Consider the following 16,746-nt stretch of genomic DNA (forward strand, 5'->3'; position numbering starts at 1 on the left):
TATGTCATAACAACCTTGCACAAGAAAATACAGTTCTAAATTTCTCCTAGAGACCTATCCCTAAACCATTTAACTACGTTCTTGTCACTTAAGGACTACCCTAGCAATAGCCACATACTTAGATTAAACAAACAGAACGCAACTAACCTCGAGGTCGGCCGCCCCGGCGTAATGCGATGTCTCGTTCAATTTGTTGATGTCTCCGTCGTTCTCTGCCTAGCGCGCCATCACTGTATCAGTCTAAAATAGGGTAGGAAAGGCTTAAAAGAGGGAAGGAAGAAATTGACTACGTCAAATTGGGACTCAGAATGAAGCTGTAAACGACTTCTACTTATAGGTGCGTACAGGCCTTATCTCGTTTACACTGTAAACGAGATAAGCTCGTATATATCTCGTTTATTATATGTGTCATGCTGATGGGTCTTATCTCGTTTACAGTGTAAACGAGATACATGAAATATCATCTCGTTTACACTATAAACGAGATAAATGAAAAAATTTAAATTGATAAATATTTTTTAAATTATTTATTCTAGTAAAAATTATATTTATTTTATTTATTAAAAAAATTCATTAAAAAAATCAATTATTTTTACTTTGCTATATGTCATTGGATCACCTAACAAATTAGTTCTTGATGACTCATATTCTTTGTTGTTGTCGGATATGTTGTGAGAATCGATCATAAAAAATAATTTAATTTTTTTATAAAACTAATAACAATATTTTAAATTTTAGTTTTTTATATTAATTTAATTAAATGATAATTTGGGTAAAAAGAATATATTAATAAAGTATAGATAAAAAAAAGTGAAGTGGTGTGCTTAAAATTTAAATGATTGGTGAATATATTAAAATTTTAAATTTTTTAATCCTAAAATTATCTATATTAAATTATTTTATCTCTTTAACTATTGAGCTATAATATTTTTGTATTATATACATGATAATTAATAAAAATATGATTTGACAGTTATAAAATGTTTGAAAAGATTCTAATATTAATAATAAATATATTGTAGATCACAGGGACCGAGTTAGGCTTAATGTGAGAGAGGGACAAAAAAATAATTTTACAATTAAAAAAGAATAAAATAAAATATTTAAAGAGGTTAAATTAAATTTTATATATAATTTATAAGAAAAACTTAGTAGTTGGGGAGACCCTTGTCTCCCTTACTTTATATGAGGCTCGACCTTTGTTGAGGAATATTGCCAAAACATTGAAATAAAAAGGAAATATTTTAAGTTGATATGCTTCTTATGTGTTAATTACATTATTAAAAACTTGATTAATATAATTTAAATTGTAGATATCTAAATATATCCATCTTAGTCTTTTCTTTATTATTTTTATGTATTATTTTTATCTAATTACTAAAGTATTTTAGATCTGTTTATCAACTATTTAAATTTTGAGCACACTATTTCACTTTTTTTCATCTATACTTTTATGGATATATTCATTTTACTCAAACATATATTTAATTAAATTAATATAAATACTAAGTTTAAATGAATGAGTGAGGTGATTATTCTATTAATCTAAATTGATTAGTTTTTATTTTTATTTGTTCTGAAAGTTAGTTTGTTTGAAAATATTGCTATTAATTAAAAAAAAATAGTGGCCCAACGACACACCCGGCCAACAACCAAAAAAAATTATAAACTATAAAACATAAATTTGTTGCGTAGTTCAATTACATAAAAACATATAAAAACAAAAAAACAAAGCTGCTAGAAAGTTCATGAATGTATCATTTAATTTAATTACTATGTGCACTATGGTCTCTATATAGGATTATATTTTTGGGATACTCCTCCGAAAGGAAAAGTACTATCTTTTATAAATGATAAAAAAGGGACATTTCTTCTTCGAGTAATAAATTTGTAATTTTTTTTCGGACCTTTTGTTTCCTCCTACACCAAAAAAAAAAAAAAATTATATTTTTATGATTATTGTTAATTTTATTATGGTTACTACGCAGCCTTATTCTCGTTGTTTAGGGTTTTTTATTATTATCGTTGAAGGTTTCAATTTGATGTGTTATGTTATTCTTCTCTTAGCAAGTTAATTAGGAAAATATAACGATTAATTGTATTTTTTTTTACAATAGATATATTTATTTAATAAAAAAATATAACTAATGAATTATAACTCAAATTAAATGACATAATTTTTATTTATATAAAAATTATAAATTCAAGTCTCATTCTTAATTAAAAAAAAAAACAAAAAAAATACTCACCAAGCCTGGTAAAAAAAATACTCACCAAGCTTATAACTGAAGCTATAAAAAGCCCAACATTTTGGGAAGAATAAACTATTAAAAATTTAAAATAGACGAATGAGTCATAACTCACACGACATTCCGCTTTTTCACCGTTCAAGTTTTATCAGCTGCAACCGAAAAGAAAAAATTGGTAAGTAGGTAAAGAATGTGTGAGTGTGTATTGTGTACCTAGGATTGGGGGTTGTCTAATCTATTGGGGTACCTAAGATTGGAGGTTGTTCAATTTACCAACCAAAAAAAAAAAAAATTCAAATAGCATCCAATTTGACAAAAATATTTTTTTATTTTTTTATGATGTTCAATATATATTTTCAAAATGTATTTTAGAGATTGAATTTTGATATTTTTTTGTTAAAAGAAAAAAACTTTTATCTTTAAAATTTAATAATTTTACGTTAAGTAAATTTTTGTTGCAATTTTTTTCTCAGCAATCAAAAACTTTTTGTTCAGTTGCTCGAATGATGCATAGTTTGGATGGTATTGGGTATGGAGCAACGGATTGTGTGGGAAAATCTGAACCTGAACGCTAGTTCCTTGAGGAGGTATGTTGCTTGAGTCGCCGGTGGGTCGGCAGGTGGAGCTACCTGTAAGGACACTCCAATGCTAAAGTCAGTATCCATAGAATTAGGTGGTTTAGTGACTAATTAGGGTAAAAGGTGATGTACCTCTGGAAAATGGTAGGTCCCTCCTCATTTATACTCTGTGCTCAGGTGGGCCTTTTTTCTTGAACTCATTTGTCTGAAAGCTTCCGCTGGCGCTCCAGATCTTCTCAGCAGGATATGAGGTGGCATGCGAGTCTCTTCTGGATGTGGGTCGAATACCCGGAGGGTCGGTAGTCCATAAGTAGACCTATGGCCCTTTTTGGACTGGGTTGAAACACTTTAAAAAAATTAGGGATCAAATTTTAATCCAATTTTTTTACATACTTTTTAAATAGTTATTCAAATATTTTGATAAAATTTTGGATAATATGTATAAATAATTTATTAAATATAAAATTTAGAGTATTTTTGTCAATATCTTCAAAAGATAGTGTAAAATTTAATAGTTTACTCTTTTAAAAAAATTAAATAACTAGTCATTAAAAAACCATTACTGCTATCGTAAGGTGCGACAGTGACTTCATCATACTGTGCTTTCACAAGGAGTTCTTGGTAGCTGCTGTGGATGGTGGTGCAGGGGAACCGATACATTGGACAGTGATGAGGGAGGAGGATCTTAGGTATCACGCAGCTGTGGTGAATAACGTGAATCACAATAACGACGTAGGATATGGTGAAGGAGTGGTAGGGACGGAAGATGGCTGGCAGAAGCTCAGCGGTGGTGCCTGCGGAGATGTTTAGAAAGCGATCGCTGTCATGGAGAGTGATGAGTTTGATGTTGGCAGTGCCGCCGCTGGTCCGCTCTGTGCCGTGAAGGATCATGACGGTGTTGGAGAGCACAAGTCAGTGCCAATGGTGGAAACCTCTATGGTAATGAAGATAAATGGCTTAGGGATGAATGATTTCTCTTGGGTGAGGATGCTTCATGTGGTCAACAACTCTATGATAGATAGCGACAATCTATTGGACGGGGAGAAAGGGAGAAGAATAATAGGGAGCTTGAATGAAACTAATGCCATATCGCATACAATTCACGAAAGTCTCAATGGGAGTGTAAAGAAGAATACCGTTACAAGATTGGTAAGGAATGATGGAGTAGAGGAAGCAGATTCAAGGAGGAGGATACTCTGAGGGAGGGAACATGCTTTGAAGAGGATGGGACAGTCAGGAACTTGGAGGATGTTGAGAATTCTGAAAAGGATGTAATTAGTGATCAGAATATTGTGAAGCAAATAAAAAGTTGGAATGAAGACGTGGTTGAAAACAGAGTTGCTTGGATCTTGACAGTGGAATCAGGGGTTGTCTCATATGACGAGGAAGACGACATTATGACAGCTCTTCAGTCTCAGAATGAAGTGCTTGCACAGAAATGAAGGCATGCAAAGCAAAAGGAAAAAGCAAGAAGGAGCCGGCCTAAAAACCGGAATAAGGTTTTGCAGGTTAAGACTCTCCCGGAGGACATTACGAGTTATAGTTTTACTAGATCTTATGGAGAGGACTAGTACCACCAAGAGTTGAGCTATTCATCTGGTTTGTGTTAGTTGGTAGGGTCAATACTAAGGAAAGATTGATTAGATTGGGCATTATTGATCACAGGAATACGCTTTCTGTTTTATGTAAAAAAAAAATTGAGAATGATTTCCACTTATTCATTGGCTGTGAGTTCACGTGGCAGGTGTGGTGTGCTTGATTATACGCCTATAATAAACTTTGGTCTATTTCAGGAACCATTAAGCAACACTTTGAAAGTTGGACAGGAGCTCCTGTAAGAAAAGACAAACGTAACAGGTGGCTGATCGGCTTTTTTGCTATCATTTGGAAAGGAATGCCAGGATTTTCAGGAATCAAGAAACAGGCGTTGCGAAAGTTATTACCAAGTCGATTAGAGACTACAAAGAATGAGTTGACTTTGTTCCATCTAGTTGTTGATGACAATGTCAAAGATAACTACAATTTTTTTAGTGTTTGTATTATAACTTTAGACTTTCTAAATGCTCCACTTTATTGTGTTGAACTTTTTGTTTTAAAAATAATAAATTTTTTGAGGTGTAGTAATGTCTCACACCACACATGTATTTTTATTCATGTGAAGCAATATCTGTCTGTTTATGTATAAATGTTTTTGTCATTTACACAAGAGACTTTTCCTAATTTTTTATTTTTGAAAATCATTTAAAATGATCAAGTTTAAGTCTAAATTACAATTAATTATCTTTATTTGTGCTATTTTACATATGGAGAGTACTAAAGGAACAATGATTATTTTGAACAATATGAACAACCACCAATCAAATATAAATATACTACACCCTAATTTAATGCTACTCATTAAATTTACTCTTTTAATCCTATTAATTCACATTGTTCACACATTGTTCAAAAATATTATTAGTTACCTATATTTTTCTTTACATATATATGCCACTTCTATGATACTTATATCATGTCCAAATTGCCTGCTATGAATTTCACTGGTTTATGAACAAGTCACACTCATAATTTCTATGTTAGACATGCTGTGAAACTTTAATCATTTTAATTGTTAGTGATAAAGTATTAGAAAATCTTAATAATATGGCCGTCAAGGTCAAAGCAAAGAATCTAAAAAATTTTCTAACAAAATAAAAAATAAATAAATTAATCAAATAATTATGTGTGAAAAAAAAATCAAAAGATAATAGTACATATCCAAATCTTGTTGTTAGCTAGATCGGCATAAGATTCAAAATATTTGGACCATTCAATGAATAATAAAATAATAATTTATAAAATAAATGGTAAATTTAATAACTAAATTAAAAGAGTGTTAGGAGGCCAACAACTTTTGTGTTTTGTAACTATCAATTGACCATCAATAGTATTTTTTATGGTATAAGATTATATTCAATAATGAAAGATCACTTACTTTTTTTTAATGGTTAAATATTGGTCACAAAATACAAAAGTTATTGGCCTCATAGACTTTTTCATTAAGTAATATATAAAGGGTTAAATTGTAGTTAAAATTAAATAAAGACTTTTTAACAATTAATAAAAAACTTTAAAAAATGTTTTATTATTAGACCATTTAATGGTCCAAACGTTTTAGAACCGTCGAATTCTATGCTAACTAAGTCCAACTAAATATGATTAATATTATTTTAAGTCTTATTATTTAATTTGGTTAGACTTAATTTATAAAAATACTTAAATGTATAACATTACTCAAACTGAAAATAATCAAATTAAACAAGAATAAAACTCAAAGCAAACTAATAAAACTTATTTTTTTTTTCTTTTCTTTTTTCTACTGAACATTCGATTGATGATATACTCCATTATTTATGGTTTTGAGATTGTAAATCTAAAAAATAAGTTTTTATTGACATATATACCAACAAAATTGATGCTACAATAATGGGCATCCCCTAAGAATTAATGTTAGGAAAGGTTAGAAGAAAGAGTGAAAACAATGGAAAATATAATAACTAACTCAGAAAATTATTTCAAGAAACAGTTGATATCCCATGCATCAGCGTTTTCTAGTTCTCCCCAAAAGATTCAGAATCTTGATCCATGTCATCTTCATCAGTATTGAGTACGGTGATATAGTGTGTGTTTGGATTACAGTTTGCAAATGGGAGTTTGCATAAAATTAATTTTGTAAACTTGATTTTGGTCAAAAGTAGGTTTGTGTTAAAGTGATTTATGTTTGGTAATTTTTGTATCAAAATGAATTATAGTAAAATAAATGTTGTTTGGCTTATACCATTTAAACTCACTTTTAGATAAAAAATTACTAAAATGGACATCAACTTAGATTTTTTTTTTATATTATCCTATTGTTTTAATTTAGATATTTAAATAGATTTTATTAGTTAATTTTATAATAAAATTAATATTTACTTACTAAAATAAAAATAACATATAAAAATAGACAAAATATTTTTTTAAATAAAAATAAAAATTATATATTTTAAATATATATATATATATATATATATATATATATATATATAAGAATATTTAATCAAATATGTTACATTTTTTAAGTATTAAATGTTACTTTAGTATTTTTTTACATCGTACTCTTATTTTAGTACTCTCAATAATTTTATTCTTAATATTAATTTGAAATCCAACGTTTATGATTTTATTATTATATATGATTAATTTTTTATTTAATTTATCTTTTTTAATGGAATCATAATCTATATTATAAAAAATTACACTAAAATATAGTATAAGAGAATTATAATTATAAGAGATAGTACTGAAAATAATAAAAAAAAATTAAGTGATTGAAACAAATCTAAAAGTTCTTAATGATCTTTTTATATAATATATTTTTAGTATTTTTAGTACTCTTTTTTTAGTATGTTATAATTTTTTACTATTATTATTATTTACAGCTAATTTTTTTATTTAATTTACTTTACCTAATAGAATTAATAAATCATATTATAAAAAGATAATAACAAACATAATACATAAAAATCACGATTATAAAAGTGTATAATGTCAAACAAATAGTTAAAAAAATAAAAATAATAAATAATAGAAAATTAGAGCTCATATAAATAGAAATAACAAAAATTTTATAAATAATACAATAACATATACAAAGGATAAAGTTGGTAAAAAGTAAATAAAAGGTTAGTATCTATGGTAAAAGCCCATTAAGAAAACGCAGAAGTTAAAAATAGTTGCTTCTTGTAAACGCTGGTTTTGGCAGCAGAATCACTTCTGCGTTCATGAGAAAAAAATTTGCCAAACCAAAAGTTGAAACTTTCAAGAAATTTAAACGTACTTCTTTCCTTCCAACGGGTTTCCCAAACACACCCATAAAGAGTTGACACCAATCTGCCACTCACGCAAGTTATCCATATCAAATTCAGACACATCAATGATCTCCGTTGCGAAGTCGCATATGCCAGGAAGAATTCGATCTAATATCTCAGGTGGAATTGGTGTTAGGAAATTATTTAATTTCCTAACACCAATTCCACCTATCAATTATAATCAGATGCTATTTCAAATTAAATGACTTATATAATAATGATCTCATTTATTGTTATAAATGCTAATTGAATAAGTCATTAGTACTTTTGATTTGGAATTAAATGAGAATAAAACCGGATATTATCTTTTGTTCTTTAGATAATTATCTTTTTAAATTTTAGATATATTATCTTTTGGGCTTTAGATACTATTTTATTTGGACTTTAGGATTTAATGGGTGCCATGCTCAAATATAATTAGACTTTCAAGGTTTCGGTCCCAATATACCAAAGTTGCCTTTGTTGCTCTTTCCCCATCAAAAGAGTTACCGTTCAGCCGGCTAGAAATATAAAAGGCTTTGGTTGAAGAAGATCGAAAGAATCACATGATCCAAATTTTTCCAATCATAATTCATGTTTATGAATTTAGATACGCTTTCGCACTATAATATTTTTAGTGATTTAATATGGATGATCTGAGTTATGTAAATTAATTTATTTCGACAAGTGATATGAAAGCTATCTATAATTTAGTCATAAAAAATATTTCGTTGTTATTTTAGATCGACATATACGTATATATGCGCTATCTACGTTTAATATTGTTGTGCAGCAGAACTGTAAATTATGAATAGTCTTCTGTGACTCTTTATTATTATCACACATATATGTTTTATTTTGTGTGTATGTCGTATATATATAGCTGCTACTGTTGGACGAACAGGAGATTAATTTTTTTTAATGCCAATGGCGTTGATTGCAATTCTTTATATGCATATATATGTGTATCATATGTATGGATATTTGTATATATATTATCATTATTTGGTTATACCTTAAGGTATACTTATATACATATATATATTTTATACGAGACTGATTTGGCATTTAATTTATGTAAGAGTAATGCTAGGAAGTCAATGGTCTAAACGTACAATGTGTATAATGGACTAAATCTTTGGTTTATGAATAAATGAACATCACCTAATTCTTGACCTTTCGGATCTAGAACTCTAATACCATGTCCTGAAACCACTTATTCAAAAAGCATAATCTGATAGGACAATGTAACACTAATAATCATATCTCTAATACTTTCTAAACCTTCATTGTACACATTGTACGCTTAGGTCATTGGTTCTCTATACTTTTTCTTTATATAATGATTAATTTTAATTTTAATGAATTATTCTTTTAAGATATAAAGGATTATTATACCTACTAATTTTATAAAGATGGATTCTAATTTTAATGGATCAAGAATTTTTTGGCATATGAATTATAATTATATTTTTTTTAAGATCTCAAAAGACATCATTAAGATTTAATTCCTTTTGAGATTTAAGTATTTTTTTTTGTTACATAAGAAAATTGGTAACAATTTAAATTATTATACCCATTTATTATAAATATTTGGTTTTAGAATAAATTGATTGAACATTATGCTGCCAAAACATTAGAAATATGGCTTTTTTGTGAAAATTGATTTATTCAAAACATTAGAAATATGGTGTTATATAATTCATGCGAATATTGGTCAGCCCAAAGGAAGGTCTATATTTGGCCGAATTAAATACACATATTGATGGTAAATAAATATTTGGGTAACTAATTAAGAATAAAGTAATGTTTATTATTTATGCAAACAATAATCGGCCCAAAAGAAGTTTATTGTTTGGCCAAATAATAAGCATTGCACACTTTTGTTTATTTTTTATTAATTATGCGGTCAATAATCGGTCCAAAAAAAAGGTTATTGTTTGGCCAATTAATAGAAAATATATGCGGTAATAAATAGGTTGCAAAGTTTAAGTTTTCATGTGCGCATTAAGTCAGTCCAAAGAAAGGCTTAATGTGTGATAGAAATTTTGACAATATTTGATTACTGCGATGAGAGTATCACTTACAGTTAATTTTTCTATCCAAAGATTGAAAATTAATGTTGTTCTAGATATCTCAATATGGATTTTTCCCATTATTTAACTAAGGTTTACTACATGTTCTTTTTGTTCTAATCCAGAAACTATGGCTTTAGCTACCAATGTTTTTGCACAAATTAGCAGTATTCCATGCTGAATGGTTCAAACTTTAAAGTTTGAAAGAATATCGTGGAGATTGTCCTCGGTTGTATGGATTTAGATATAGCTCTTCGAAAGGAAAAACCCACTTCCACTCCAGAAAACCTCAATGAGGTTAAAATAGACAAGTGGAAAAGATCCAATCGAATGAGCATTATGATCATGAAACGCTCAATTATTGAGGATAAAGATGTCAAACAATTCCTAAAAGATATTGAAAAATTCTTTACTAAGAATGAAAAGGCGGAGGCAAGTAGTCTTTTGAGCAAACTTGTCTCCATGAGGTATAAAGGTAAAGGGAACATAAGGAAGTACATTATGGAAATGTCTCATCTTGCTTCAAAATTGAAAGCACTAAAGTTAGAGTTGTCTGAAGATTTACTCGTGCATTTCATTTTGATTTCCCTTCCTACACACTTTGGGCAATTCGAAGTGAGTTATAACACTTTGAAAGACACTTGGTCCTTAAATGAGCTTATATCTCACTGTGTTCAAGAAGAAGAGAGGTTACAGCAAGATAAGATTGAAAGTGCTCACATGGCTTAGTATAAAAGAAAGCGTGATACTACTGCCAAGGTAGCAAAAATCGCATCTTTACTCGTATAAACGGATGTTACGAGTTCGCAGGTCATCCCCGTTCCCGTTTCTACTTCCGCGCCTGGTGAAGCTGGAATTCATGGAATCGCCGTGGAAGATCGTGAAATCGTGCAATCGTGCCGTCTCCACCACGTCAAAGGAAAGAAAATCCAGAAGAAGAGGATTTGCGGGTTTGAGACGACCCGGCTGACCCAACCCAAATCCCACTAAAAACTCTTCGATTTCTGTTGCACTTACTAAGCGGTTACTTATCTCTGCCCTTCTTTTTGAATTCCGACTCTCTCCCACTCTTCCACTACTCTCAATCTCTCATTGACCCATGGTATTCTGCATTTTTTTGAGGTTTTTATTCAAAGGTTTTACACTTTTCTTCTACTATTGTTAGCTTGTTGTCTTCTCAGTTCTTGTCAACACAGCTTTATGAGACTGACTCCATGAGTGTGGTGGCCTTTGCATGATTCATCTCTGTTCTGTGCTTGTGCGCTACGGACCTGTGGTACCTTGTGCAATCTCATCCGGTAAGTACATAATAAATTAATAACATATTTAGTGATTTATCATTATTACAAATTTACAATTAAAAAATATAATTAGTTTTAGTTTCTTTACCATCATTAACAACCAATAGTGATCAATGAGGTCCATGGATAGAGTGATGAAGAAACTTATGATTTGGATTATTAATATTAAGACAGTTTAAGGTAAAATATTAGCTTATAACTTTCAAGAATTAAAATATCTATATAAAGGTATTGATGCTTTATTTGAAGGTATTGATTTTCGTTTATCTATATAAACTATAAAGACTTGCTTGAAAAGTACATGGAGAGTATTCAGGAGTGTCTTGATGATGTACATGATATTATCTTTGATAGTGATTCAGATATTGTTACTAAGAAAGTTTAGGAAAATTTTCTTTTGGCATGGATCAATTTCAGCTTGCTCTCTATTTTTGTTATGCCTTTTGTTTTGTTAATAGTTTAAGGATAAAATAAAAACATGACAGTGATTAATGAATGTGAGTAGTGCTATATCTTACCAAAATCTCTTTCATTCTTAATTTTGTATCTCAAAGCTTCCAATATAAATAAGGAGTACCAATATAATACATATATAGTACTGTGCTCAAATATAAGAAAAGTAGAAAATGTCAACGAAACATAATTGGATTGGAATTTAGGAACCTTGTTTTTTATTTAATTTTTTGGTTCTTAAAGCTTTGATAGTTAAGTTTTTTAATTGCTACCTACAACCTAAATGCTTACGTAGTTTAATTATATATTTGTTTATAAGTTTATTTATTTTAGTGTAGTGAATTTGATATGGACTACAGAATTTTTTTTAAAAAATAATGTGAATTTATTGCTACTGTGTTCTCATTTTAGATTCCATACATTATAAATTATGTACTTCTATTTGTTTAGGTTTAATATGGCTTCAAATGCGGATAATGGCGAAAATAATACTGGAGTTGAAACTGATCGTGGTTGTGCATCCAAGAAGATCGCTAAAAATACTGCAGGAAATAGGAGTGACAAAGCTTGGAAATATGGAATTTCAGTTGATGGAGATGCCAAAAAAATAAAATGCAAGTATTGTGATAAAGTGGTGACAGGAGGAGTGTATAGGTTGAAACATCATTTGGCAGGAACAAAAAAAGATGTTGACCTTGCATGGGTGTTCCTGATGAGGTTAAAAAGGATATGTTTGATATTGTTGTTGGTTTGCAAAAAAATTTAGTTAAGAAGACAAGAGAATTTGAAGAAAAGATACAAAGTAAAGATGAAGGAGTAGAAGAAGAAGGGGATGCCTTAGTTGGTGAGAAGAGAAAGGGAAAAGAAATACAGACACCAGCAAGTCTCTTTAAGAAAAGGGGTGTGAGCACTCAAACAACAATCAACTCAATTTTTAAGAAGGGCTTAAGGGAAGAGGCGTGTGATGAAATTGCTTCGTTCATCTACAATAATGCTATTCCTTTTAATGTTGCAAGGTCTGAAGAATACTATAACATGTTTGAAAAGGTTGCCCGCCATGGATTAGGATTTAAGCCACCTTCTTATGATGAGTTAAGAGGAAAATTATTGAAGAAGAAGGTAGAGTTAACCAAACTAACATTAGAAGAACATAAAGCTGAATGGAAGAAAACTGGTTGCACTATTATGACAGATGGTTGGACGGATAAAAGAAGGAGAACTATTCTCAACTTTCTTGTGAATAGTCCTAAGGGAACTGTTTTCTTGAAATCCATTAATGCTTCTGATATATGCAAAACAGCTGAAAAGATATTCAAGATGATTGATGAAGTTGTAGAGGAAGTGGGAGAAGAGAATGTGGTTCAAGTTGTAACTGATAATGCAGCTAACTACAAAAAGGCAGGACAAATGTTGATGGAAAAGAGAAAGAATCTTTATTGGACTCCTTGTGCCGCTCATTGCATTGATTTGATGCTTGAAGATTTTGAGAAGAAGCTAGATCTTCACAAAGACACCATTGCCAAAGGAAGAAAGCTAACTACTTACATATATTCTAGGACTTCTCTAATTTCTCTTTTACAACAGCACACCAAAGGAAGAGATTTGGTGAGACCAGGTATGACGCGATTTGCTACGTCCTACCTTACTTTGGGTAGTCTTAATGAGAAGAAGAATCCAATAATTAGAATGTTCATCTCGGATGAATGGAAGGAAAGCAAGTGCTCAAAGACAAGAGATGGGAAAAACATTGAAAATATTGTTTTGGATAAAACATTTTGGGGAAACATTATCCATTGCTTGAGAGGTGCTTATCCTCTTCTTCATGTGCTTCGTATAGTGGATTCAGAGGGTAAGGCAGCTATGGGATATATGTATTCTGAAATTGATCGTGCTAAAGAAAAGATTAAAGATGCTTTTCAAAGTGTTGAACTAAGGTAATAAAACTAGTAATAAGTAAACATTTTTCTCTCAGTTTTATCATTTAATTATTTACTAATTAACTAATTGTCTAATTCACTATTTGTATGTTTTTCTTTAGTTATAAACCTTTGTGGGATATTATTGATGCAAGATGGGACAAGCAACTCTTTAGGCCTTTGCATGCTGCAGGCTATTATTTGAATCCACAAATTCATTATAGTCCTAATTTTAAGGTTGAGTATGATGTTAAAAAAAGGACTTTATGATTGTTTGGATATACTTGTGGGAGATCCTGCACTCATTACAATTATTGATAGTCAACTTGAAGATTTCAAGAGTAAGGCTAAATTTTTTGGTAGAAATATAGCCAAGAATGCTCTCAAAACCAAAACACCCTCACAATGGTGGGATTCTTATGGGGATGAACATCCTGAACTTCAAAAGTTTGCTATCCGTGTCTTGAGTTTGACTTGTAGTTCATCAGGATGTGAGCGCAATTGGAGTGCTTTTGAGATGGTAAACTTTTAATTTGATATTAACTTAGGAATTTATTTTTCTAAACTATAGAATTAGTTAGTTATTCAATTCTATTTTTTAATTAGCATATGTTAATATATTAAATAAATACTTGTAAATTTTGATATTATTAGGTTCACACGAAAAGAAGAAATCGTTTGAAGACAAGCACAATGAATGATGTTGTTTTTGTGATGACCAATTCAAGATTGGCAAGAAAGAAGCCATCAAGAAATACTGCTGATTATAGCTTTGAAGATTTGGATTCAGATGAAGAATGGATTGTGGAAGATGAAAATATGATGGAAAATATGGAAGAATTTGACACACAAAATGATGTAAACTTAGCCCCTCAAGAAGATAGAGGTAAAGATGGGGGTCCTTTGATTGATTTGGAGATTCCTCTTCTTGATGATGATGCTTTCAATGAGCTTCTCAACTTTTCTCCTAATGAAAATCAAAATGTTGGAGAACATGATGATCATGAATTTAATAAATTGCTTTAGTCTTTATATTTTTTAGTATGATGTTATGTTATCTTATTTTATATTTGTGACGTTATATATTGTTATTTTGAATTTCAGACTTGTGGTTAGTTTATATTTTTATCTTTGAACTTTACAAATGTTACATTTTATTATATATTTATGCTACTTTATCTTTATTTTATCATTATGTTATTATTTATGATACGTTTGTCAAATTTAAATTCTCATTTTTATTTAAATTATTTAATTTTATCATATTATATTACTCTTATAATTGATATTGATAAATTTATATAATTAGTAGAATCTTACGTTTCATTTTACGATTTTACGTTCTACGATTTTTAATTAATTTTTCGATTCTATGTAAAATCTCGATTTTTGCTACCTTGACTACTGCAGATGTGCCTTCTCAGCAGAAAAAGGCTAAAAAACAGGATCAAGTTTCAACCTGTTTCTTCTGTAAGAAGGTGGGACACATGAAGAAGGATTATACCAAATATGCCACTTGGCGTGTGAAGAAGGGTATAATTCTCACTTTCGTTTATTCTGAGGCTAGTTTAAGTTATGCACCTGTTGATACTTGGTGGGTAGATTCTGCTGCTACTACTCATGTAAGTATCACTATGCAGGGTTGCCTGTGAAGCCGACCGCCAAGTGATGTTGAAAGATACATCTATGTGGCAGACGGCAATATAGTTGCAGTCGAAGCTATAGGAACCTTTAGATTATATTCCACGAGTGGATTTTACTTGGATTTATTAGAGACATTTTATGTACCGTCATTTAAGACGGAATTTGGTTTCTGTTTTTCGGTTGGACAAATCAGGTTATTTTTGTTCGTTCGGAGACAATAAAGTCAGTCTCTTTTATAATTCGAATAATATTTGCTCTGGTCATTTGGTGGATAATCTATATAGGCTTGACTTAAATTCCTATAATAATGAAATACTGCAAACGGGTACTAAACGAAAACTAAATGAGAATTCGGCATCATTATGGCACAAACGCCTAGGTCACATCTCTAAATAGAGAATTCAGAGGCTTGTGTCGGATGGAATTCTGGGATCCCTAAATTTGGCGGACTTTGAAGTCTGTATTGAGTGCATAAAGGGGAAAAACAACAAACAAAAGAAAATTAGGTGCCGAGAGAGCTAAAGATGTCTTAGAACTGATACATACCGATATATGTGGCTCATTTCCTACTGTCTCTTGGAATGGACAACGATACTTTATTACGTTCATAGATGATTACTCTTGTTATGGGTATCTATATTTAATTCATGAAAAGTCCCAAGCCTTGGATGTTTTCAAGTCTTTCAAAACTGAAGTTGAACTTCAACTTGGAAAGAAAATTAAAGCTGTCAAATTTGATCGTGGTGGTGAATATTACGGAAGATATGACGGTTCAGGTGAGCAAAGTCCTGGGCCTTTTGCTTTTTTCCTAGAGGAGTGTGGTATTATTCCGCAATACACCATGCCAGGCAAACCTAGCATGAATGGTGTTGTAGAGCGAAGGAACCGAACTCTTAAGGACATGGTGAGAAGTATGATTAGTCATTCTTCCTTGCCTGAATCACTCTGGAGAGAAGCCTTAAAGACTGCAGTGTATATCCTTATTAGGGTGCCAAGCAAAAGAGTTAAGAAAATCATATATGAAATTTGGACTGGGAAAAGACCCAGTATAAAGCATTTGCATATTTGGGGATGTCCAACTGAGACGCAGCCTTATAGGCCGCATGAAAGAAAATTGGACTCAAGGACAATTAGTTGCTACTTTGTTGGTTACGCTGAGCGTTCACGGGGGTACAAGTTTTACAATCATGCATTAAGGTCTATTTTTGAAACGGGAAATGCGAGATTTCTTGGGGATGTTGAGTTTAGGGGGAAGGAAATGTTAGGAATGTTGCTTTTGATGAGGATTCTGTAACTGACAATGATCAGGTCTTTATACCTATTATTGTTTAAGACACAGTTATAGTACAAGAGCACAATGAGAATCCTACTGTAGATTCAGTTACAGTACAAGAGAACAATGAGAATATCGTTGTTGCTCAAGATACTGCTACAGCACAGTAAAATAATGAGAATCCTCCTCAATCCCAATCCATACAGCAAGCTCAACAACCTCAAGAAGTGTCAGTAAGGAGATCCAATAAAGAAAAGAGAAAATCCATCTATGATCTCAAACAAGCTTCCCGTTAATGGTATCTCACGAGTTTCATCAAGTTATTACCTCATATGGTTTTGAGGTAAATATTATAGATAAATGTGCATACCGCAAGTTCAGTGGGAGTA

The 16,746-nt window shown here is 30.7% G+C and overlaps 1 protein-coding gene across 1 annotated transcript; it reads left to right on the top strand.

The window, feature by feature from the left end:
* The first annotated feature begins 10,535 nt into the window (after positions 1-10,535).
* LOC140177844 (uncharacterized) lies at positions 10,536-13,960 on the top strand. The gene is made up of 2 exons (XM_072211175.1): positions 10,536-11,068; positions 11,975-13,960. Exon 2 carries the CDS (start codon positions 12,224-12,226, stop codon positions 13,460-13,462), a length of 1,239 nt encoding a protein of 412 aa, XP_072067276.1. The 5' UTR covers positions 10,536-11,068; positions 11,975-12,223; the 3' UTR covers positions 13,463-13,960.
* Positions 13,961-16,746: the final 2,786 nt, after the last annotated feature.

The sequence above is a fragment of the Arachis hypogaea genome, chromosome 2, assembly GCF_003086295.3.
Source record: "Arachis hypogaea cultivar Tifrunner chromosome 2, arahy.Tifrunner.gnm2.J5K5, whole genome shotgun sequence".
Lineage (NCBI taxonomy): Eukaryota > Viridiplantae > Streptophyta > Magnoliopsida > Fabales > Fabaceae > Arachis > Arachis hypogaea.

Excerpts from the sequence above, each read along its gene's own strand:
- LOC140177844 (XM_072211175.1), top strand. The coding sequence starts at position 12,224 with ATGGGTGTTCCTGATGAGGTTAAAAAGGATATGTTTGATATTGTTGTT.